The sequence below is a fragment of the Marmota monax genome, unplaced genomic scaffold (assembly GCF_021218885.2).
Source record: "Marmota monax isolate L192 unplaced genomic scaffold, Marmota_monax_Labrador192_F-V1.1 WCK01_AAM20220418_F8-fsc00153, whole genome shotgun sequence".
Classification (NCBI taxonomy): Eukaryota; Metazoa; Chordata; class Mammalia; order Rodentia; family Sciuridae; genus Marmota; species Marmota monax.
The window spans coordinates 4,147,388-4,173,891 of record NW_026692146.1 but is presented as its reverse complement, the minus strand read 5'-3'; the positions used below and the strand labels follow the sequence as shown (position 1 = coordinate 4,173,891).

At 36.1% G+C, this 26,504-nt stretch overlaps 1 protein-coding gene across 13 annotated transcripts in view; it reads left to right on the top strand.

Annotated features, from left to right (window-relative positions):
* The first annotated feature begins 2,813 nt into the window (after positions 1–2,813).
* Cdc42bpa (CDC42 binding protein kinase alpha) overlaps positions 2,814–26,504 on the top strand; it is a 297,181-nt gene continuing 273,490 nt past the window's right edge. For all 13 annotated transcript variants that reach the window (XM_046419709.2, XM_058571920.1, XM_058571914.1 and 10 more), the window contains exon 1: positions 2,814–3,867. In XM_046419709.2, coding sequence (XP_046275665.1) covers positions 3,690–3,867 — 178 coding nt within the window. In that variant the 5' untranslated portion in view covers positions 2,814–3,689. The remainder of the gene's footprint in view (positions 3,868–26,504) is intronic.

Below are 26,504 nucleotides of genomic sequence, written 5' to 3'. Positions count from 1 at the left end.
AAAGAATGCCCTGCCAGGCAGCCTGTGACACTCCTGTGTTTTGTGGGAGTAACTTCAAGCACTGTATGGCCACTGGGGCTGTGCCTTTCTTTGGCTTAAGACCGGTTTCATTAACAAGCATGTTCACACTTCAACCGGAACATTTAAAATAACACCAGCACAATGTGTTTAGTGTCTAGTTAATTATTAAGTCTCTGAGCTTGAATTATTCAAGCAAAATTGATTGGGTTCAACCTCTTCCTTCTCTTTGTGCTTTTTTAAAAAATAAAAATAAATTCTTCCCTTTGTTCTCTAAATAATGTGGAAAGGGTTATTTAATAAACTTCAATACCCTGAACTGTGTGTGGTACCCAAGTGCTAATAGAATAGAGAGATCTGGCAGCTCGACTCTTTTGTAAAAAAAAAAAGCTTATCTGGGTCTGGGGATGTGGCTATGTGATAGAGTGCTTGCCTGGCATGCCTGAGGCCCTGGGTTCTGTCCCTCCCTAGTGGCGCCAGCACCCCCCCCCCCCCCCCAGAATGAGAGAGAAAGACAGATAGAGAAAGTATCTAAGTATCTACATCTCATACCTCCCTTGTTAATGAGTATTTATTGAGACATAAAATGTTTTTGGTTCTTTTTTAAATTTCTTGATAGTTATTTGTAAGTTGGATAAGTATCTTGGAATCAGCTCACTAGTGTATTGTATTTGAAAATGCAGAAGAAGGAATTGATTACTTTTTTACTACCGCATCTCATGGTCAGTTGAAATTGTCAAAATGTGATGGCTTCACAATTAAAAATCATGTTGTTGAAGAATATTTGTTTACCTACAAAGACATTTATAATGCATTGGTAACTGAACTAGAAGCGGTAAAACTGTCCTTTACTATGAAACATTTTTTAGGAAAACAAATTATAAACACCAAAATGTTGATTATTATCTAGTTTATAATTAAATTTTTCTTTTTTGCTTTTCTACTTTTATAATTAAACAACACACATAAATATGTCATGGTTGGAAATGATTGACTTCTAGTCTGAACATTTAAATATATTCATGTGCCAAGAGCACATTGAAAATAATGCTGTCCTTATTTAAGTCAGGCAAGTGTAGATTTCACAAAACATTCACAATATTGTGTGAATCACAGCAAACTGCATAATTCTATTAGCCTTTATTTTTAGGACTCTTGTTTAGATCTTCATTTCTCCTTCTTTTTGGGCTTCCATAATATCAAGGTAAAAAAGATGCATGGTGGGCATTGACATGGATAATGGGGGTGAAAAGGAATAGAATATAATTGTGTTTAGGAGAAAGATCATAGAGATGGAAAATTTGAGAGGAAAAATGGAAATGTAATGACCTAGTTTAGGGGTATTAATTTAAATGTGGGATCTTCCATGAGAATTTTGTAGAGAGCTCTCTTCAAACCAAGATCACAAAAACCTGGAAAGGCCCTACAGGCATCAGGTGATTTAGCTCTTCAGTGACTGCCTTTGCTGCCCAGTTGCTGCGTGGTGCCACTGGATCATAAGTGTGCTTGTGTGCTTATCTGTGTGTGTGCAAATGGGGTATAGGTTTGATAACAGAGATGAACTGTCCTGACTCCTTTCATTAGCTAAAAGCCCTGTAGGCGGTAACCTTGGCTGAGGATAAACAGGCAACATCTAGAATATTTCCGGAGGAGAAAACACCAGGCTCCACGTTGGGAAACTTTTGAAAATAGAGATGGGAAATTCTCTCCTTTGCGCGCCGGGCGCGCACAAAAATACCACTTGGATGGTAGCGCATATAAGTGTTATGTTTTTGTCCTGAGAAGTGACATAAATTCTTTAATCAGACACCCAATAAATTATGACTCGACTGTGGAAAAACCGAATTTGGGGGACGGGAGTAGGGACGGACAGGTAAGGAGTGGTCAGAGGCACGGTCTTTTCCAGAGCTGTTGGAAGCAGAAAGGCGTCTGCTTCTAGATCTTCTGAGCAAATGTGCGAGACAGGTGGCGTCTCCCAGGACGAGGAAGTAGCTGGGATTTGCGATATGTAGGAGAAGCCTCGGGGATCCGGGGCCAGTGGCGTGGCAGCGGTGGCGCAGTTCCCAGCCGGCGTCCTGCCGCAGCTCCACAGCTCGGCTCGGTCATGCTGTCTCCATAGCCTCCTCCGCCACCGCCACCTGGGCCTCCCCTAGTCCTCCCGTTTCCCTGCATTCCACACTGCGGCAGCCGTAGCTTCGCGGGCCAAGTCGGCCCTCAGCACCCGCCTCAGGCTTGTGCAGTGGCCGGCGCCCCCTCCGGGGCCTCGACTCGGCTGGGCCGCAGGACAACGCCCGGCTGCGTGCGGGGCTCCGGCGGGGGCGGGGAGAGGGCGAGTGCGCGCGTGTGTCGCGGGGGCGCGGGCAGGGACCGCCATATTGGATCCGGACTCGTCCGCGAGCCTCCGCTGCGTGCGGTGCCGACTGGAGCGGCCTCGCGGAGCCCCGGGCGCGAGCGCGAGAGGAGCGGGAAGGCGGGGGAGGCTGGGAGGGAAAGGAAGGGAGTGGTTGGGAGCCGGGCTGCGGCAGCCTCTGGTCTCCACGCCAGCAGCACGGACCCCTCCTCCTGCGCCTCAGCCTCCTCCCTCCTCTCCAAGGAAAGATGCCCTTAACCCAGGGGTGTGAAGAAGGGGGAGAAGTAGCCGCTGGAGCCGCCCGCGACGCCGCAGCTGCTGCTGTCCGTGTCCTTTGAATCCAGAAGAGCACCCCCCTCGCCCAGGGGCATCGGGAGGTTCCGGCGCGGCGGCCGCGGTCCGGGTGCGGGGGACACCGGGCTCTCCGCCAGGCGCGGCCCGGCCCACGAGCGACCACCGACATGGAGCGGGCTCCGGCGGCCAAGTAGCCGCTGCTCCCGGAGCCCGGGTGGGAGAGCCGCCCGCAGCCCGCCTTCCTAATCCCGGCCGTGCCGCCGGTCAGGCCCCTGGGAGAAGCCCGGAGAAAAAAATGAAGAGTTTTCGCCGGAATCAGTTGGAAATAGGACTAACTGCAAAGCCTTAAAAAGAAGGACCTCGGGAGGAGAAAGGAAAAGCCTCCTCCGGGCAAGACTTGGCGTGCTCGGCGCTGAGGAGAGCTGCTTCAGGGACCTCGCCCCCTCCCTTTCCCGCTGGAGAAATTGCCGCTGATGCATTATCCAAGTGGCGGTTGGGAGGATTTGCAGCAGAATTTTTGGTTTTCCCTCCCCCTTCTATACATTCTGTTTTTTTCCTCCCTTTTCTATTTCCTTTCTTCCCGGGGAGTAAATTGCTGATGCAAAGGGGGACTTTATTCATTAATGATGCAACCGGATTCGTTTCAGGATTACGTTGCACGAATTGAATTTTGAATGAAGGAGAAGAGTTTTTTTTTTTTTTTAAAGAAGTGTTGACTCAAGTTCGTTTAATTATTATTTTATTTAAATATACGATTTAATTGTATTATTCATTTAAAATGTATTAAATATATTTTATGATAACTTACCCTCCAAATATATGTATATGGGTGTAATTGAAGACGTTTCAGTTAAGTGAGGTTACTGGTGTATTGGATGTTTAATTCAGCACCGGCATTGCATGACAGTTATTGGAATAACAAGTGGTTTATTTCTAAAACCACACCTTTTAAAATTTAGGTTCAAATAGTAAATAGTCAAACTTGTAATAACAATTTAGAAGCAAATCAACAGAAATCGAAGCAAACATGTCCGGAGAAGTGCGTTTGAGGCAATTGGAGCAATTTATTTTGGATGGGCCGGCTCAGACCAATGGGCAGTGCTTCAGCGTGGAGACCTTACTGGATATACTCATCTGCCTTTATGATGAATGCAATAATTCTCCATTGAGAAGAGAGAAGAACATTCTTGAATACCTAGAATGGGGTAAGTTAAAAAAAAAAACAATCTTTAGCTGTGCTTTATGATTTAATTGTTATGGAGAGTTATGAGTAAACTCTCTGTAACGAAAAAATTATATATATTTATAATTAAAGATCAAACACTAGTTTTTCAAGATTTTTTCCCCTGGTTTTTGGTAAATATTATTTCAAGAGTAAGACCACTCTACTCAATTGTTGCCTTGATGTAAGGCCTACCTATTATGGAAATTGTGATGAAGAACTTAGGTTTTTAGGTCAGCAGTAAGAGATTTAAAATAAATTTGGGATGGGCAAAAATGGATTATTGTTCAGTGTTGCCTTATCCATGGCAGTATGACAGCCATTCAATTGAAAGGTATTTGTGGGTGGAAACATTCCTTCCCAGACTTTGGAAATCACTCTTGAAATGGGAGGAGATATTGAAATATCTGTTTATCCTAGGACAACAGAACCGTGAAGGTGCTGAGCAGTGTGTTTCATTTCATCTCCATATAGTGCAAGCAAAGCACAAGCTAAACATGGGCTTTAAAAAAAATTGTTACATTCAAAAAGATGACTTGACAAATACTTAAAAAAATTTGTTGATGGAGAATGGGGAAAGCTACCACCTGAAGACTTTACTCTGAGTTTCAGTCTAAACTGTTAGTCTTTTGGTTCCAGTCTTCTAAATATAGATGTGATTTGGAAGACTTCTTGTAGTGGAATTGATCATTGATGCTCTGTGAGCTATCCCTCCATGTGACCTTCAAGCTTCAAGGCTTGGCTGAAATTCTTCAGCCTCTCATGTTATATATGGGTGCAGTCTGACCCGACTGCGGTGATCATTGCCCAGTCCATATATAGTGGTATGCATTGGCTTTGGAAAGATTTTTGGCCAACTAGCATTTTGTACCTCTGGAGTACTAGTAATATTAGTTGGTTGCAAAGATGTTTTTTTTTTTTTTTTTTTTTTTTTATTGAAAAGTTTTTATGCCAAAATATCCTTGTTCCCAAGTGATACTTTATTTTCCTGAAGTAAAAGTCAAGGGCTGATTGTTTCTTTTCTTTTCTTTTTTTAATTTGAAATTTATTCAAAATTAGTTTCTTAGGTCAACCACTGATTCAAGAATGCCTAACATATAATAATTGTAATTATCAAATTTGCGAGTATTAAAAGATTTATAGCAACATGATGTCATGAGGTTTTAAAAAATATGTGAATGGGATGATTTAAAAAAAAAAATAGGCCACCATAGTCATACTGGAAATGTAAGAAATCTAAACTAATCTTTCAAGAAACTGCTCTCTCAAGAGTGCTGGTTTTGGGGTGTGTGTGTGTGTGTGTGTGTTTAATGTATAGAGTAAAATATTTTATAAAGCATGTGTGGTTTCTCATGTTTCCTGAATTTTAGGAGTTCTATAGTGTTTGATTTTCGAACACTAAGGTCTTGGTACTTTTATTTATTGGTTTATTTTTTGTGATACTGGAAATAGAGCCTAGGGGTGCTTTTATCCCTGAGGAACATCACCCTGCCCATTTTTAAAAAAAATTTTTAGTTTTGAGATGCTGTCTCATTAAATTGCCAAGACTGGCCTTGAACTTGCTATCCTCCTGCCTCAGCAGACTGATGGCTGGGATTATAGGTGTGTGCCAGTATCTCCACCTCTCCCCCTCCATGAAGGTTTTGGTATTTTTATAGTTTGAGTTTTGAAATTATGATTTTATAGTGACACTCTAGTCTGTGATTGTGATTGTCATTTAACATCCTTTCTCATTTGCAAAATAGTGGGAAAAGTCTTTATGTGTAGCAGTGGAAAATATAATTTTATATAATTTATGATAAAAGAGAAATGTTCTCCTTCTACTTCTGATTTATATCTCAAAGCTTTGTGCTTTGAGATATTTTGCTGTATTGTTAACTTATGTCTTTCCATTAAGTATATTTTCTTGGATGTTGTTTCTTCTGTATGCATAGAAAGCACTGTTGCTTATATAGTTACTTAAGCCAAAAAAGTGAAAAAACAAAAAACAAATATTTAGCCAAATACCTTATATTTTTATTAAGATCCCTAAAGTAATTCTAACCAGGACTTATCACAATTGATAGTTATTTTAGTTGTATCCTTCACAGCTTTTCTTTTTAGAAGTCTTATAACAAACTGTACAGTTTCTTAAACTATCATTGTTTTTCAGTACTTAGAGATCAAGGGAATAGAATTAAAAAAAATGTAAAATAACCTTTATTAATTTATTTTTATGTGATGCTGAAGATTAAACCCAGTGCCTCACATGTGCCAGGCAAGCGCTCTATCACTATGCTACAACCCCAGCCTGAGAATAGACTTTTTAAGGAATTATTTTGTATAGGGTTAGGCAGTGTCTGATAAGTCTCAACAGTTTTTTTTTTTTTTTTTTTTTTTGGCGAGGCTGGGAGTACAACCTATGGCCTTAACATGCTAGGCAAATGCTCTACCACAGAGTTATATCTCCAGTTGGAGTATGAGGTCTTGAAAATGGTGGATATAAACCACAGAATATTGAGTGAAGAATAAGAAAGAAAGAATAAAAAAGAATGGAAGAGCTGTGGGGATGTATCGTGGTAGTATTTACTATCCTTAAGTTATTGGGGAATTTAGGTTAAGAATGACATTATTTTTCATCCAAGAATTAAAATAAATGAGCCATACTTCATGTATAAATTGATTACATTTTTGGGAAATCATCTATGTTATTTGCATTACCTAACATTATATAGAAAACAATTTAGACTAAGGAAATTTCCAGATTGTGAATTTGTCTCAATTTGATTTTTTAGAACATTATTATTATTATTAATATTGATATCTGATGGAATCTGCAAGGGATTATTGTTTGGGTTAAATTTGATAATTTAGATTTGCCTTATATATCATTTTTAGTTTGATTTTAATAATTTGAAAAATATTAGGTCTTTAAATCTTTAAAGTAATTGCAGCAGGAGAATAGTATAGTTAAATACTGTGTATTGTGTACTAAATATTTGTGTTTGTTATTTATATTTATGCAAGTACTACCTAGATACTCTTGAGTTTATGCTGATAATTGGTTACTTTTAAAAATGGAGTCAGCTGGGGCTGGGGCTGTAGCTCAGTAGCAAAGCACTTGCCTAGCATGTGCAAGGTTCTAGGTTCAATCCTTAGCACCACATAAAACTATAAATAAATAAAATAAAAGCATGCTGTCCATCTACAACTCCCCCCCCCCCCAATAAATAAATAAAAAAAAGGAGTCAGCCAAGATTTTAACGAATGCCTCATTTCCATTGATTTCATTTATTCCTAGTTATGGTTCATTTTACTTTTATATTGGTACAATTAATGTTTTGTTCATAACAGTATCATGACAGTAACAAAACTGACAATTCAAAGTCAGACATGTTGTTTTTATTTGATAGCATTCCTTGCTTTTGGTACCTATGGCTTGAAGGAAGAAATAAGTAGAAAAGGAGGGAGGAAGAGGGGATTAAGCTGAAGAGTACTGGTGAATGGGGATAAAAGCACCTTAAGATCATAGATAACTTTTTAAATTTAATAATAATATTTTCCAGTTATAGGCAGTATGATTTGAAAGACAATGTTTTTATCTCCTATGTTTTCTAAACTGTTGATTATAGTTTGTATGTTTGTTTATAAAGTGGTAGTTTTGAAGTTAGTAGTATAATTCTAGAATAGTTACAGTAAATTTATAGAAGTAAAAATAACTTCAGTGTTGTATACTAATTTGATGACTGTATGAGTTCATTATTTATTGAATTGGCTGTCATCTACTTTGAAATGGGAAATTGGAATTTTAGAGAATTCTTTACCAGTTTACTTAAAAAATAGATATAAGATAATATTTCATATGACAAAAATTTGCAGGGCTGTATGTGGATAATTTTTTTGATGCTTTCTGATCTTTTATGCAAACAATCATTACATTTTATGCAAATAATCATTAAACAATTTTATAGCTTATTCATATTTTATGTGTGCTACACAGAGAATAAATGATTGATAAACTTGTCACTCAGGCACATAGGCAAGTACTATCGTGTAAACATTTCCCTTTTGAAAATATATTTTTAGTTGTTGATGGACTTTTATTTTTATGTGGTGCTAAGAATCAAACCCAGTGCTTTACACATGCTAGGCAAGTGCTCTACCACTGAACTACCACCCCAGCCCCAACATTTTCTTTTATGAAAGTAGTTGTAAAGCTTATTTACATTTTTTTCATGTGTGGGTTAATTGAGTGAGGTAAATTGTGACTTGCTTAGAAGGATCTAAATGTCTAGGGTATTTTATTCTTTGTGTCTGCTGTTCTTTACTGTTAGCTTTCCTGAGTAGAATTTATTAACCATATCAAATTATCAAGACATTAATTGAATACAGATGATCAATTTATTTTTATGTAAATTCTCAATTAGGATCATATAAATATCTTCAGAAACAGATTGTACACTTACATCCTTTATACTAGTTATCTAGTTATTGTAAGAGTGAATACAATTATTTTATCCAACACAATTCTGGCACATGGCAGGAACATGTTCAACAAGTAGGGGGTGACTTATTATATTCTCTCTCAAATAATTCTTAGAGGTAGTTGCTAAATGGTATTGGTTACTGCAACAAATTGAGACATTTATTAGTAATTATTTTAAGGAACATCACTTTTTCTTTTAAGTATATTGTTTTATGAATGAGAACAGGATGTCAGGATTAACACTTTAAGAATTTTAGAAATATAGTTGTTTCTTATGGAAATTTAAGTCATATCTTAGCAAATGCCATAATATGTTGGAAATTTTATGAAATGTGCTATGCATCTTAGGACTTGTTGCTATTACATAGTCAGCCCAGGCTACTTTAGGCACAAATTAGTATTTTACTGTACTACTCTTTGGCAAAAAGTTTTTTCCAAAACTTTTTCCCTATTGGTACTTAAAAAAAATATTTTTAGTTGTAGATGGACACAATACCTTTATTTTATTTATTTTTATGTGGTGCTGAGGATGGAACCCATTGCCTCACATGTGCTAGGTAAGCTCTCTACCACTGAGCTACAGCCCCCAGCCCTGATTTTGGTACATTTATTGCCAGTTTGTTCTGTATAAAACTCTTTATTTTTCATCCTACTGATTGTGAAGTTTTAGAATTAATTTACTAAGTCTAACCAGCACTTAAAAATTAAATAGACTAGTTGGAAATATTAAGCTCATAGAATAAGTATTGTTATGTAATACACTTGTGTTTTCTTGTATTTCTCATTGTAGATTGAGTTTGAGCCAGTGTGGTGGCACAAACCTGTAATCTCAGGTACTGGGGAGGCTGAGGCTGGAGGATTGCAAATTTGAGGCCAGCCCTGACAATTTAGTGAGACCCTATCTCAAAAACAAAAGGGGCTGGGGGTATAGCTCAGTGATAGAGCACCCCTGGGTTCAAACCTGTGTGTGTGTGTGTGTGTGTGTGTGTGTGTTGAATATGATAGGGTAGATGAAGCTATATCATGTTGATTATTTAGCAGTGAAAATATCATAGGTTTTTCTTTTTTCTTCAAAGAGGACACATGATAGATTAGTGACAGATGAGTTGAATAAAGGAAAGGAGTGTAGGGCTGGGTGCGGTGGCACATGCCTATAATCCCAGCAGCTCAGGAGGCTGAGGTAGGAGGATTGAGAATTCAAAGCCAGCCTCAGCAAAGGTGAGGTGCTAAGCAACTCAGTGATACCATCTGTCTAGAATACAAAATAGGGCTGGGGATGTAGCTCAGTGGTTGAATGCCCCTGAATTCAAATCTCAGTACCCCCCCCCCCCAAAAAAAAAAAAAAAAAAAAGTGTAGGTAGGGACCCAATAACTTGGATAACACTGAAACAGGAGGGGAAAAGGAATGGAGACAAGAGGTAAAGGGGAAAACAGAAAGGGGAAAGAATGAGAATCAATATAAACTGTATTCCTGAGTTGCTGCTTCAGTCTGACTTGTGAATGATTGTGTATTTTTAATTTAGAAGAATTTACTAGATAGACTTAACATCACTCCTTTGTAATTTTCCTTTTCTATTTTGGCTAATGAATATTGACTTTCATTGGTCATAACCATATGACCTATAAACAATAGTAGTAGTTTCTTGGTGTGTTTTCCTATTAATCCCAGATTAACTCTAGTATAGATGTAGGTGAGGATTTGCTAGTTTCATAGCTTTTTTTTTAATTATCATGGAACTGCTAGGCAGAGTGACTCAAGTTTTAAGTATTAAAGACCATGAATTGCTCAACTGCTTTTTCCATATCTTGATGAATCAAGAAATTCTTTCCATAATATTTTTAATGGCCCACACTATAACTAAATGTTATTCCAGGCATTAGTGTGAGCGTCCCTTTTACATTGAATGTAAAACTCCTTTCCAGATTTAGAAGATTTCCTTTTCTTTCAATTAATGCTGATCAGGACTTCCTAGATAGCTTCTCCACATTTCCTCTTCATAATTTCTACCTGGTTTTCTGGTCAATAGGTAGAGAATGACCAGTTTTCTGTTGGCTGATCCTTTCTTCCTGTTATAGTATTCCTTTATATGCACTATATGGAAGAGTGGCATTTTGGCTTCATAATAACAGGAGGCATGGAGATTTGGCTCCCCATTTCCAATTCACTTTTTTGCCCCTTAATTCTGTATTGAATTTTTGCTTCTGTTTTAGTAATAGGACTTCTTCATCTAGCTTCTTCCTAGTTTCAAAATGTGTTCTGTAAATCCATGGGATATTGAAAGACACTTTGTGTGTGTGAGGAGTGGGGAGGTTTATATAGTCAGATAAGTTTGAGAAACTTTTCAATAAAATTTAACTTTAAAATATTGTAGGTTATCCTATAATTTATGGAATTTATCTGGTTATGGATTCTTTTTTTTTGTGTGTGTGCAGAATATCTGAAGGAGGAATGGCAACCAGTGTTTTATATAAAAGTCTTTGGAAGATGCTATTTCAATATGAGATTGTGGCGTTCCTTGAAACTCTTGAGATTCGGGGTTAGAAAGAAATTTTGGGATACTATATGGTTTGGAGAAAGAATCCAAATATGAAAAAGTGATATTTTATGCAGTGATTGTGGACTTTATTTACTGTGTGAAAGTCATGATCTGAAGATAAACTTAATTGTGGTGTAGTATAAAAGCGGTGCTATTGATAGAATTATATCTAAGAAGTACACCCTGTAAGTGAATTAGGTATAATAATCTGTGTGGTCAGTTCCTAAAAATTCCTTGAAATTACTGAGAAGTTTTTGTGTACGACATTTTCTTATACTGATTAAATTTGCTTTTAACTTATAGGCATTCACATTAAATATAGAAATTTTCACTTTATCTCTTACAGCTTAAGTTACTGTAATTGTGATATGTTATACAAACTGTTACACAAACTATTACACAAACTATTGTGTATCTGAAAAGATTTCAATACTTCATGATGTTTAAGAGGAAAGGGTAATGGATTCATGCAATTTTAGAATCCGTTATAGTGTTAAGTATTGTTTAATTTCCAGTGTTTTAGCTAAGCAGTTCATTTCGGACTTTTTGACTAGTGTGGGAATTAACTTGGGTATAACACTGTATGCTTGAAGCTGTTTCATGTGCCAGCACCTATTTATTTGTACTGTAATGAAACCAGAGAAAAAATTTTAAGGAGAAAAATCATATATAATTGGTGCTATTTCAGCATCTTGTAAACAATTAGAACTCTGTAATTATCATAAACTTTTTTCCCCCAGATATTATGGTAGCAGATAATAATTCTAGAGAATAATTCATCTTGATAGTTTAAAGATCAGGGGTTTTGGATTTAGACTGAGTCTAATTATTTGCTGGGTGATTTAGGCAAGTTGCTTAACATCTCAAAGTCTGTGAAAAATGGACATCATCATAATAGCTTATTTTGCCAAATGATAAGTCAGTTTAGGGTTTTTCTTTTCTGATGATTTGTCTTATATTTTGTGGGCTACTTTCCCATTCTGTTCTGTTCCCCTCCCTCCTTCCCTCCATCCCTTCCTTCCTTCCTTTCAATACTGGGGATTGAACCTAGTGGTGCTCTACCACTGAGCTATATCCCCAGCCTTTTTTATTTTGAGATAGAATCTCTAAGTTCTTGAGGCTGGTCTTGAATTTGGGATTCTCCTGCCTCAGCCTCTGGAATAGCTGAAATTACAGGCGTGTACTGAAACCCATTACTTTTAAAATTTCTAATCTGTGTAGTCTTGTGATAAAGGAAAAACTAAAATGCCATTTTTTTTTTACTTAAGTATAATTGAAGTGTATAACTGTACTGATACATGTAAATAACTTTAACATTAACAAACGTCTTACAATATTTTATTAAATTTTATTGCATTGAAAGTATCTGTATGTGACTATGCAAACATCTTAGTTTTTCTCTCTCTCTCTCTTTTTTTTTTTTTAAGACCTTTATTTTATGTATTTATATGCGGTGCTGAGAATCAAACCCAGGGCCTCACACATGCTAGGCAGGTACTCTACCACTGAGCCTCAACACCAGCCCCTTAGTTTCTCTTTTAACATAAGATATTTTGCATTGGAAAATTAATTGAACTGTTTTGTTATTAATTGAACTATTTTCTGACTAATATTAAGCTAATGCCATTTTTTTCTACTAGTGATAGTAAATATTATGAAGTGGCTAGTTAAATTTTATTTTTATATAACTTCAATCTGAAAATTACTGGTAGAGTTCTAGACCTCAGCACAGAAGATTAAAATCATTATTGATATGTTGTTCACTTCAGGCCTTTTATGGACTAAAGATTATGTAGCATCCATAGATGCCTATTGTGGTCTTACAGTAAGTAAGAAGAAAATTAATTGTGTTCACTAACATTTTTGAAATTATATGTTAAGAGATATAAACGAATATTTTGAAAATTAAGGGTTCAGTGGATATGTGAGAGTGGGAACTATTGCTTGTTGCATCCCTCTTTGGATATTAGAAAGCATATTTTCATAGAAGTTTCAAAAGTTCTGATACAGGAACTTCTTTAACTTTGTTGGTCTAAGTCATTTTAATTGTGGAACTCTTTATGAGAAACAACTGATTGAATTTGGGCAATGCTGGCATACACTAGGGAACCATACATGATGTCAGAACTTTAAACTGGTTATGTGAAAGGAAGTGATTCCCAAATTCTTCTACTGAATTATTTTTTGAATATTGTCACAATTTACATTAAAGTCCAAACAAAGGTGAAGGTTTGAATGATTCACCTTTATCATTTGCATATTTAACATTTTTTAGTACTTTAAAAAATATTTTTAGTTGTAGATGGACACAATATCTTTATTTATTTATTTTTATGTGGTGCTGAGGATCGAGTCCAGAACTTCACAAGTGTAGGCAAGCACTTTACCACTGAGCTACAACCCCTCATTTGCATCACCTGCAAGATATTTTGGCAATATATATTAAGTTGGTGCGGGGATATATATATGTTAGGTATATATTTATAAACAAAGGACAGTAAAACTTGATATATGCTTTTGAGTTTTTCCTTTGTGTAGTTTTTGGCTTTGTGAAGGTGCTCCTGCTAACCTAGTAAATGTTTTTTCAGAAAAGCTTGATTATTTTTTAATTGAATTGATTCTCTAATTATTGATACAGATAGGTACTGTCATAGTTGTGAAATAGAACTAAACTAATCAGAGATCTTTCCAAAAACAGAATCTTGTTCGTAAGTATCACTATTTATTAGATGTGGTTAATGTCCCAGGTTGACTCAGATATTCTTTTTTAAAAAATTTTTAGTTGTTGATGGACCTTTATTTTATTTATTTTTATGAGGTGCTGAGGATTGAACCCAGTGCCTCACACATGCTAGGCAAGCACTCTACTACTGTGCTACAACCTCAGCCTGACTTAGATATTCTTAAAAGTAGTCAAGCACTTACTTAGTGTTCTGTATTGAATTTAAAAAAAAAAAAAAAAAAACTTGTTTTAAAATATTAGGAAATATTGTCTCTAGGAGGCAGTGACTAATGCCCTGTTTAGAGATTATATTGTTAGCTACCTATATGGCTTTGCCCTGACCAAAAGTCATTACTAAGAAGCATTTTACAACAGACTGAAAGCTCAGGTATTGTGGTGAGCTAACATGTTGATATGCAATGAAAACTAATACTTACAAAGATTATTTTCTAGAGTTTATGTTTAAAACCAAGATATTATTTGCAAGTCTAGTATAATTTCTGTTTCTGCATTTTTCACTGCATGCCTTTGTAATGTGGCACTCCCATTTCTGACTGATACATGTTAAGCTGACAGTTTCTTATATAAGTTCCTTGCTATGGTACATTGTTTGAGATTGTAATTAAGTGTGATCATATTGTTTCTTTTGCATGTGTGCCTGTGGTAATATCAGTTAAGTGCAACACTTGGTGGGTTATTCTGTCTTCATTTTACTTTGCCTGCATCTGGCTCAATTGACTTGTTTGTAATAAGCCTGTATAAATGGATTTAGATATTTGTGGCTTTCATATGTGTGTATACTGTTCTATTAATCATGTTTTTGTGTTCCCTTCAACTGCTAAGTAATCTGTAACCTCCTTATTACATGTGTCTCTAACCAGATAACATTGGGATTTTTACATATCCAGGACCTTTGTTTAGTGAAAGGAATTAAAAAAACAAAAACTAATGGTCTTTGATCACGTCAATATCCTAATACCTATCTTCAATGACAACTGACAGCTTTCAGGATGACTATAAATTTTTTGGCATGGTATACACAATTTTTAAATATGGTCCTTGTTTATTTCTCTAATAATTTTTTCACTTTAAAAATCATTTTTATTTTTACTTTTGGTATTAGGGATTGAACATAGGGGTTCTACACCACTGAATTAAATCCCCAGTCTCTTTTTATTCTCTATTTTGTGACAGGATCTCACCAAACTGCTAAGGGTCTTGCTAAATTGCTGAGGCTGGCCTTGAATTTGCCCTAGCATCTGGGATACCGTGTGGGCCATCATGCCTGGCTTTTGTTTTCATCATAAGCTGGGTCAGTAGAAAGCATGGGTGTGGAGGCCACCTAAGAGTATCTATGCACATGCTCTACACACCCTTTTTCTCCTGTACCAATGTGCTTGTTTCACAGCAAAGGATAGGTCCACAAACCCAGAGAGGAAGGCTTGCGGTTCCCTTCTGCAGTAGGGGTAAATAATATAATAATAATAATAATCAATCTTAAACTTTCAGAAAAATTGCAAGTACAGTACAGTCGTTCCCCCCCCCGGAACCATTTGAGATAATTTGCCTACCTAATGCCCAGATCTGATTGTGTATATTGTGTACATTATTTTCTTTCTTTCCTTCTTTCCGTTTTTTGGTGCTGGGGATTGAACCCAGGCCAGCCTCCATTATCTACATTCTTTTCATGATCACAATATAACTGTTAAAATCAAGAAATTAAATATCATCTAATCCTTAGAAATGATGCACTACTTCATTTGAGTTTCATCAGTTGTCTTAATATCTTTATAGCAAAAGGATTCAGATTAGAAACTTGTGTTACATTTGGATGGCATGTCTTTCAGTCTGGGTCAGCTCTTTAGATTTTTCTTGACTTTCATGACTTTGACTCTCAAAGATTGTAGAGCAGGTATTTTGCAGCTTTTGCAGTAACCCCATTTAGGTTTTATTTCTTCATATTTAGATTTAGGTAATCTTTGATAACAATATTACAGAAATGATGTTGTGTTCTTTTCATTACTTCCTCTCAAGGGGTGCATGATTTAATATTGCCCCATAACTTGTTAAGTTGGTACCTGGGGCCCTGCCAGGATTCTTTTTTTAATAATGTAATTTTTTTATTTATATATGACAGCGGAATGCATTACAATTCTTATTACATATATAGAGCACAATTTTTCATATTTCTGGTTGTATACATAGTATATTCACACCAATTTGTGTCATCATACCTGTACTTTGGATAATAATGATCATCACATTCTACCATCATTAATTACCCCATGCCCCCTCCCTTCCCTTCCAACCTCTCTGCCCTATCTAGAGTTCATCTATTCCTCCCATGCTCCCGCTGCCTATCCCACTATGAATCAGTCTCCTTATATCAAAGAAAAATTTGGCATTTGTTTTTTTTTTTGGGATTGGCTAACTTCACTTAGCATTATCTTCTCTAACTCTGTCCATTTACCTGCAAATGCCATGATTTTATTCTCTTTTATTGCTGAGTAATATTCCATTGTGTACATATGCCACATTATTTTTATTCATTCATCTATTAAAGGGTATCTAGGTTGGCTCCACAGTTTAGCTATTGTGAATTATGCCTCTATAAATATTGATGTGACTGTGTCCCTGTAGTATGCTGTTTTTAAGTCCTTTGGGTATAGACTGAGGAGAGGGACAGCTGGGTCAAATGGTGATTCCATTCCCAGTTTTTCAGGAAATCTCCATACTGCTTTCCATGTTGGCTGCACCAATTTGCAGTCCCACCATCAGTGTATGAGTGTACCTTTTCCCCCACATCCTCGACAACACTTATTGTTGTTTGTATGCATAATAGCTGCCATTCTGACTGGAGTGAGATGAAATCTTGATTTGCATTTCTCTAATTGCAAGTGATAATGAACATTTTTTCATGTATTTATTGATTGATTGTACATCATCTTCTGAGAAGTGTCTCTTCAGTTCCTTGGCCTATTTATTTATTGGGTTATTTGTTGTTTAGCTTTTTGAGTTCTTTATATACCCTAGTTATTAGTGCTCTCTCTGATGTGTGAGGGGTAAAGATTTGCTCCCAAGATGTAGTCTGCCAGGATTCTTCACTGTAAAGTTGCTTTTCCCCCTCTTTTCTGTATATGTATGTATGTATGTATTGTACTGAGGATTGAATCCAGGGGCATTGTACTGTTAAACTACATTGCCACTCCTTTTTACTTTCACTAAGTTGGTGAGTGTTTCAAGGCTTGTCTTGAATTTACCATCCTCCTCCCTCAGCCTCCCAGATAGTTGAGATTATTACAGGTGAGGGCTATAATACCTGATTTTTTTCTAATTAATAGGTATTTTGTGGGGTGGCATTTGGAAATTATGTACATACCCTTTTCTCATTAATGGTTTTCTTTGTTTACTATTAGGTTATAGTCCTCCGCTACCATTTATTTTGAGGCTTGAATAGACCCAGATTTGGCTGGTTAAGAGCCCCTTGAAATTAGCTTCTGTGTCCTTTGACAGATTCCAATGACTTCTTTGAGCATAGAGTCATGCTCAAGTAGCATAACTTTCTTGCTTTCTAGTATAACAAGGTGGTTCAGGTTTGTCTTTGCTTTCCCTGCCCCATCCCTGGAATCAGTAATTTTTCCAGAGTTCCTGGTTTCTTTTAGTATAGAGGAAGTTGTTTTAAAAAAGCCAAGATCCAGGTTAGATATATGCTCATTGCTATTGTGTTGCTGTTCACAGGTCTACTTGTAGACAAAGCTGTCTATGTTTTCATCCATTCATCTGTCCAGCTATCTATCTACTCACCCACCCACTTATATGTATAATATCTATTTTTATAACTATATTTACTTCTATAAATTTTTGTTTCTATATTTATTATATATCATGAATTTACATCAGTATCTAATTCCATTCCAATACTGTAGGGTTCATTCTAGTTTTTTCTTTTCCAGATTGTAACTCTCCTTTCTAACAGAATCATGGCTTCCATTATCCTTAATGTATTTTCTTATGTGATCAATCCCACAGTATGTAATTGACCTCCCATCACACAGATAACTTTTTTACCCTTTTTTGTTTAGGCAGTACTTCACTCTTCTTGCACCTTCATTCTGTATGCCAGATTGCTGTTCCCCTTTCCCCTTAAAGGCATGCTCCTTGTCTTGCTCAGTCTGTGGCCACCATGCTAGGCCTCTCTCTTCATGTCCTTGTATCCCATGGATGCTCTTTCATGCTTCTCAGGTTCTGTCATGACTCTCCCAGTACTAGAGTGTGCAACACTTTATGTGGATGTTGTTTTAATCCAGTTCAGCTTTCAGCACCATACTCTAATCCAATATGACTTCTTTTTCTTCTTACTTACTTTGATTTGCTCTACCTATGGCTTTAAATCTGAGATACTGAGAAAGGTTAGGGAAGGGCTATTTCCCCAATATATACATGCCTCACTTAATGACGGGAACATAGTCTGAAAAGTGAGTTGTCGGTGATTTTGTTGTGCGACTATCATGGAGTGTACCTATACAGACTTAAGATGACTAGGATGTCACTAGGCAATATAATTTCATGGTACTGCAAAGATATATGTATGTAATCCGACATACATATATAAGTGTATATAACTATACATATATGTATACATACATGTATATAGGTGTGTATAATTTTATTTATATTTTCTACCCACCTTTTTTGTTGGTGGGGGGGGGTGTACTGGGGATTGAATTCAGGGGCATTCAACCACTGAGCCACATCCCCAGCCCTATTTTCTATTTTATTTAGAGACTAGGTCTCACTGAGTTGCTTAGCACCTCACTTTTTTTTAAAGGATTTATTTTTTAGTTGTAGGTGGACAGACACAATACCTTTATTTATTTATTTACTTATTAGTTGTAGGTGGACATGATACCTTTAATTAATTAATTAATTAATTAATTTTTTAGTTGTAGATGGACACAATACCTTTATTTCACTTATTTATTTTTTTGTGGTGCTGAGGATCGAACCCAGGGTCTCGCACGCGCAAGCGAGCTCTCTACCGCCTGAGCCATAACTCCAGCCCCTTTTATTTTATTTTTATGTGTTGCCGAGGATCAAACCTGGTGCCTCATGTGTGCTAGGTGAGTGCTTTACCACTGAGCCACAACCCCAACCCAGCACCTTGCTTTTGATAATGCTGGCCACCTCAGCCTCCCAAATCACTGGGGTTATAGGCATGCGCCACCATACCTGGCTTCTACCAACCTTTAAAAAATAAAAAAATTCTTTAAAATTTTTACATGTAGTAAATTTTACTCTTTTTGATGCATATCCTATGAATTTTACCAAAGTAGAGTCATGACCACTATTGCTGTTAGGGAACAGAGAGCACTTCCATCATCCCTCAGAATTCTCTTTTGTTGCCTTTTTGTACCACTTCTCTGACTCCTTTGCGTGTCTTGGAAAGTGTGTGACACAAAACAGGTGTTTGGTAATGTTGGTTGAATGAATTAATGCTGTTATACTTGTTATACGCAAGACTAAAGCAGTGTATCTAGGTATCTTGAAACATTGCTTGAAACTCAGTATTTTTCTTGTCAGGGACCTGTTTTCCTCTTTGATTTACCCTATTCTATTTCAGAATAGCAATTGACAGTCTGTATTACCCTCTTTTATTTCAAAATAGCAGTTGACTATTTCAAAACAGCAGTTGGCAGTCTGTAGACAAGTATGTAATGGAGTGAGAAAAGGAAAAGGTAAGGAATAAAGTAAAATGCAAATAATTTCTGATTTCTCAAGTTAAAATTTTGTTGCATTAGTCTGTGTTTAACCTTATTTGCACAACGTCCAGCATAAACTTTAGAGTCTGGCGATGGTGAAGATACAAAAATGTAATTTTATTCCCTTCTGTAACCCCCTAAAAACTGTAGTAAACTTTTTTTAAAGTCATTAATGTTCAAGGATGAGAAGAGCAGTGAAATTTTATAAAGTAAAAAGCAGATTAATGATAATGACTTAGGGGGTCTGAGAAAGTTGAATCCTAAGTTAGCATTGGTCTAAGCTGAGGACCTGTCCAGCTTATTTGGCAACATCCTCAGAAGTCTTAGAAATTGGTGCTTTCAGGAATCTCTGTAAGTTGAGGTGTGACTGGGCTGAAATATGGAGGATTGATTGAAACTGATTTAGAAGCAGGTAGAAACTCTTAGATAGAGCCCCTGCCCTAGGCTGTGTCACTGGACTACTTTATCTCTCTCTTCAAACAAAGACTGGGTGTTTAAAATAGAAGCCTTCTGGGTTAAGGCATCAAGCAGGGTAGGCATTTTTATATTGAAAATAAGGAGATTAAATAAATGTTTTATTCTATTTGGCTCCCAGAATTCTGGCAGTAGGCCTATCACAAAGACTGTAAATTAGAACAATTTCTGGAGAATTGACCAGCCCAAGAAAAAAAGGCCTCCAGTTACAGACACTTTAGTAAAAGACTGAAGCAATCACATTATAGTGAAATTCATTCAGTGGGCTTCACCAGAGGATTCAGAACTTCAGCTCTTCTTTTCATTTTCTTAAACTAAATGTAAATAGAAAACCAAGAAATATTAGACATCAGAGGAAAGGTTCTAATGTTTAAGGTACAGCTACAAACAATAGGGAGAACCAGCCCCGCCAAAACAACAACAACAACAACAACAACAATTAGCAACTAATGAGGCCTGGGGCTGTAGCTCAGTGGCAAAGTGCTTGCCTAGCGTGTGTGAGGCACTGAGTTTGATCCACAGTATCACATAAAAATAAAAAATAAAATAAAGGCATGCTGTCCATCTACAACTACCAAAAATAAATAAATAAATAAATAAACCCTCAAACTAGACACTAATGAAACAAACTTTGCCAGGAAGGTATAACTTGAAAAAAAAAAACAAATAAAAACCGAAACATAAAACTGTAATTAATATTCTCAGAGATAAAATACTACAGCTGTCAAATAAAATCAGAATGCCATAAAAGAAAATAAGAGAGAATGAAAAAGTTTCTTCGAAATTAAAAATATGATAGCAAAAATGAAAACTTCCATACAAGAATTGGAAGGCAAAAGGCTGGGACTGTGGCTCAGCGGTAGTGCATGTGTGAGGCACTGGGTTCAATTCTCAGTACCACGTATAAATAAATAAAATAAAGATCTATCAACAACTAAGGGAAAAAATATTAAAAAAGAAGAATTGGGAGGCCAAAATGAAAAAAAAAAATTGCAGATAATGGAGCAAAAAACCCAGAAAGTCATAGAAAAAAGAAGATAAAGAAAAATAGAGGACCAGTTTGGGAGGTTTAAATAATAATGAATAAGAGGAATTCTCTTATTCCAATAGAGTGAACAGAGGGGAAGGAATGGTCAATGAAATAATTCTAGAAAAACATTATGAAACTGAAGGACATGAGTTTCTAGATAAAAGGGACCCATTCAGCACAGTGAATGTTAGTTGATTCACACCAAAATTCATAGTTCGTGCATTGCAGAAGTCCCAGAACTCTGGGGACAACGAAGAAACACAAAAAGAAAAAAAAAATACAAGGATCAGGAATCAGAAAGACTAGCCTTTTTAGCAGCAACACTGGAAAGAACTAGGATCGTGCTGAAGGAAAATAATTTCCAAACTTTAATTCTGCATCCAGACAAATTCTCAGTCAAGTATTAGGTGGAATAAGGACATTTTTAAGACATGCAAGTCTTCAAAAAGTTTACCTTGTACAACCTCTTCAAATAGTTGAATTTGAAATGAGTCATCCTGGTTTACCTGGGACTGAAGGTTTCCTGTAGTATGTCGATTTTAAGTTCGTTGGGTATAAACCGAGGTGTGGGATGACTGGGTCAAATGGAGGTTCCATTCCAAGTTTTCTGAGGAATCTCCATACTGCTTTCCGTAATGGTTGCACTAGTTTGCAGTCCTATTAGCAATGTATGAATGTACCTTTCCCCCTACATCCTCATAAACATTTATTGTTACTTGTATTCTTGATATTTGCTATTATGACTGGGTGAGATTGAATTTCACTATAGTTTTAATTTTTTGCAGAATTTTAAAGTCTTGTTTGTTTAATCCTTACTGGTCTTCAAACTTGTTTTCTCTTTGAGAATTTTTTTCTTTTTTTGGTACTGGGGATTGAACCCAAGTGTGCTTAAATCCCTGAGACACATTCCTAGTCCCTTTTTATATTTTAATTAGAGACAGGGTCTTGCTAAGTTGCTTAGGGCCTTGCTAAATTGCTGAGGTTGGCTTTGAACTCAGGATCCTTCTGCCTCTGCCTCCCAAGTTGCTGGAATTATAGATGTGAGTTCTGTACCTGAGGTGGACACAATGAACAGGAGATTGATATTAGAGCTCATCATTATGTACTTTTAATAGATCAGTATTTTTTCTTCTTCAGTAATTGCTCTGTTCTTATAGATGGCAATTTCTAAATAGTTTTTTTTTTCTGTTTTAGGATGATAGTTTATTCAAGAAAAATCTATGTATGTTAAATTCTACATATTTACATTAACACATAGATACTTCTGAAGTTACACAAGGCACATAAATATTACTCAGTGTTTATGGAATTAACACAGCAAACAGAGCAGAAAGACAAATCATACAAATGATGCAAATGACATATGATTATCGTTTCTATAAACTAGTAAGCTATCAAGTACTGTGAGGGGAGATATCAGAATACTTGTCAAATATGCAACTGTGGAGATTAGCTTTATTTTAGCAGTGCTCAGCTGGTCAAGCTCAAATTCAGATTGATCCTTGTAAATCCAAAGCAATGCCTCATATTAAATGAAACTCTTCTTGTAATAAATTTCAACTTTTCATAAAGAAAAATTTGAAGTCTAAATAATTGACCAATTATGTCCCTCATTTCTTTTTTAGGACAGTGTTAAGAGAAGTTTGTTTCAGAGAGTTTCTGAGCTATTCATATGACCGAATGAGAAAATTGGTCAGCTTTCTAACTACTCTTTTTTTTTTTTTTTTTAAAGAGAGAGAGGAGGAGGAGCAGGAGGAGAGAGAGAGACAGATAGAGAGAGAGAGTGAGAGAATATTTTTTAATATTTATTTTTCAGTTTTTGGTGGACACAACAGCTTTATTTTATGTGGTGCTGAGGATTGAACCCAGCGCCCCGCGCATGCCAGGCGAGCGCGTTACCGCTTGAGCCACATCTCCAGCTCTCTTTTTTTTTAATATTTATTTTTTAGCTTTAGATGGACACAGTATCTTTATTTTACATTTATGTGGTGCTGAGGTTCTAACCCAAGGCCTCATGCATTCTAGGCAAGCACTCTTCTACTGAGCCACAATCCCAGCCCCTCTAACACTCTTAAGTCAGGTTTTCAGCAGATGACTTGTTTATTTAGTTTGAATGTCAAGAATAGTTCCACTCAAATGTGTATTGAAAAACACACCCCAACAGAAATTATTATTGAATTATACAGTACTTTGTTTCCTTATATTAGAAATCACTCTGATTAGTTTGTTTCATAGGGTTATTTTGATTCTATTTTGTATTGTTCGTCATTTATTTTGTTGACAATTATATGCCTGAAATTTATTTACTTTTGCATTTTACCTAAAAGGGAGAGATGACATTCAAAATTAGTAAAGCCATAAATAAAACACATCTTACTAGCAGAAAAAAAATTTTTTAAAAAAATTGTAGTGCTAGATCTTTAACCTAGGGCCTTGTACAGGGTAGACAGGTGCTCTACCACTAATCCTAAAATACATCTTAAATCAATAATCATTTTGTTGTCTAGATTCAGTGCTTTTAATGAGAATGAAAATAATTTAAGGCAGATTGTAATCAGATTGCCTTACAATATATACCCCTGGCTTAGAATCAGGATGAAATATTTATAATAGTGTTATATATGTATATTTTCAGTTAGATATGTTACCAAAAAGCACAGCTTCATCCAATTTGAAAAGATCTTCAAGGAAATGATGTAACTAGTATTTGGAAATGACAAAGGAATTTTTGTTCCAGCAGTAATAGTAGTTCCTTTGCAGCAGTGATTTTAATTTACATTTCAATTCTGAAATATACAAAGATTTTTGTGAGAGTATTTTGGTTTCTTCACAAACAAGTGAAGTTATTTAGAATTTTAACAAAAATTAATACTGTGTTATTCATTGACACTTAAGTTTTTTTTTTTTTTTAAAGAGAGAGAGAGAGAGAGAATTTTTTTAGTATTTATTCTTTAGATTTCGGCAGACACAACATCTTTGTTTGTATGTGGTGCTGAGGATCGAACCCTGGCCGCACGCATGCCAGGCAAGCGCACTACTGCTTGAGCCACATCCCCAGCCCGACACTTAAATTTTGAGGTAAAGATATGTTAATTTTAAAAATTACTTAGAAAGTCTGTTTAATTTTCTTTTAAAAATTCTCTGCAAATGGCTCACATTGTATTTGAATCTCATTTTTTTGTTTTGAAAATTCAGTAAGCTTTATGAAGAAACACAAGAAAATTTTTAGTTGAAACTGTTTACCCTCTCTCCATGGAAGGGCTTTTGTTGTACTTTTAACTGCTTCTCTCCATTTTTATTTATTCTACTATAACATTTTCATTTCTGAAAGTCACCAACCTCCCAATAGTTGTATATGATTCTGTTCTACCACATTGGAGATGGAGCTCAGACTAGTTTGGGGTAATTTTTTGATGGTTCATATATTATATTTATTATTTAGTGTGAAGGCAACATTTATAAGATAGTTCATGGGCTTTCTTCTCTATAAAGTTTTCAGTTTTTTTCAGTGAAATCTATAAGCAACTGAACTGCCTCTGTTCTGTTTGCTTTTCCTCACCAGCTCTTTGTTATGTAGCTTTAAGTATTTTCTTTCCAAAAACCAGCAAGTTTTCGTCGTAAAAGTTTGGACCCATTAATATCACTTTATTTTAAAGGATACAACTCAGAAATCAGGCTGTTCCTGATTCAACAGTATGGTGGAAGAGGGTATACTGAGTTTCCATGCCCTCTTGGATATACCACATTCCCAGCATCTTGATTGTTTGTGTCTCTAAACAGAGATAACTATTTAGTGAAATGTGGTTTTCATTCGAAACAAACAAACAAAAAAATCATCTTTGACTTTGTATATTTTCTTTTTAATAACTATTCTTTAAAGATTCTAACAGATCTGGACTAATTGTTTTTTGTCTTTTCTTTAAAATGAACTCCAAAGGAATTTTGTGAACATTTACATTTCTTGAATTTAAAGATTCTGCTCCATAAATGGTTCAAATTCTTGATGGCTCACATCTTGACCCTAGTGGTTAGAATAAAAAACAAACAAACATAGTAGAGGATAGGAAAGGCAGCAGAACACAACAGACACTAGTATGGCAATATGTAAATCAATGGATGTGTAACTGATGTGATTCTGCAATCTGTATGTGGGGTAAAAATGGGAGCTCATAACCCACTTGAATCAAAGTGTGAAATATGATATATCAAGAACTATGTAATGTTTTGAACAACCAACAATAAAAAATTAAAACAAACAAACAAACAAACAAAAACAAAACAGTTTAAATGATAGTATAGTAATGAAAAAAGGTGGTTGATCACACAATGAAAATGGAGGGTTGATAGGGTGCTTTTGTTTCTAAGTAACTGAAAATTCAATGCAAACTGCTTTAAAAAATAAGGAAAGTTGTATCAGCGAACTATCAAGAGCAAAGGTAGGGGCTGGGCGCAGTGGTGGCACACCTATAATCCCAGCAGCTTGGGAAGCCTAGGCAGGAGAATCTCAAGTTCAAAGCCAGCCTTAGTAATTTAGTGACACCCTGAGCAATTTAGTGAGACTGTTTCTCAAAATAGAAAATAAAAAAATGGGCCGGGGATGTGGCTCAGTGGTTAAGTGCCCCTGGGTTCAATCTTAGTACCAAAAAGAAAAGGGGAAAAAAAAGCAAAGATAGGGTACACTTCTTATTTTAGTATATCAGCAGTGTTATCAAACTTCCAGGTTCTTTGAGTAGTATAGACTACTTCTACTATGTCTTTTTTTTTTTTTTTTGCAGGGGAGGATACCAGGGATTGGGGTGCCACATTCCCATTCCTTTTTATTTTTAATTTGAGACAGGGTTTTGCTGAATTACTTAGGGCCTCACTGAGTTGCAGAGACAGGTCTTGGATTTGCAATCTTCCTGCCTCATCCTCCCAAGAATCTGAGAATTATAGGCATGTGCCACTGTACTGACTTAGTTTGTAAAACAAAAACAAAAACAAAAACCCACTGTTTTCCCTAGAGGTTATAGAATGGCATTGGAGGAACATGCCCCTCTGTCCAGGTGGGAAGGGAGAGAGAGATGTGTTTCTGTAGGTCTCTTAAGAGGAATAAAACTTTTCTTTTCATAGAAACACCTAGAAAATTTCTCCCCTCTGTTTCAAATGGCCAGGATTAAATCCTATGTCCTTGAACTAGTCGTTTCAGTGGTGTTGAGGTACATGGGCTGTATGAGGGAAGTATTGCACTCTTAACAAAATTAGGAATCTATTTAGAAAAAGCGGTCTTCAGTACAGTTGGCATTGTGGTTTATTTTATTCATTACATTTTCATTAAAAATTATAGTGCTACAGCACAGTTTTATGCTGATTTTTTTTTTTTTTTGGCTTTTCCCTGACCACCTCTAAGTGATGACTTCTCTAATAATATGCTTTATGATTTAGAAATTCTGGGTCAAGTTATTATTAGTTGAAAGAGAGCAACAATGCATCATAGACTATGATAAAATTTTAATTTAAAACTGCATAGTCATTAAAATACCTTTTTTAGCTGTGCCATCCATTGTTGGCTTATCCCTCTTCTGAATGCTTATAAAATTTGTTTATACTGCTCATTTGGCAACCAGTATGCACCCTGGATTATTAATTATCTT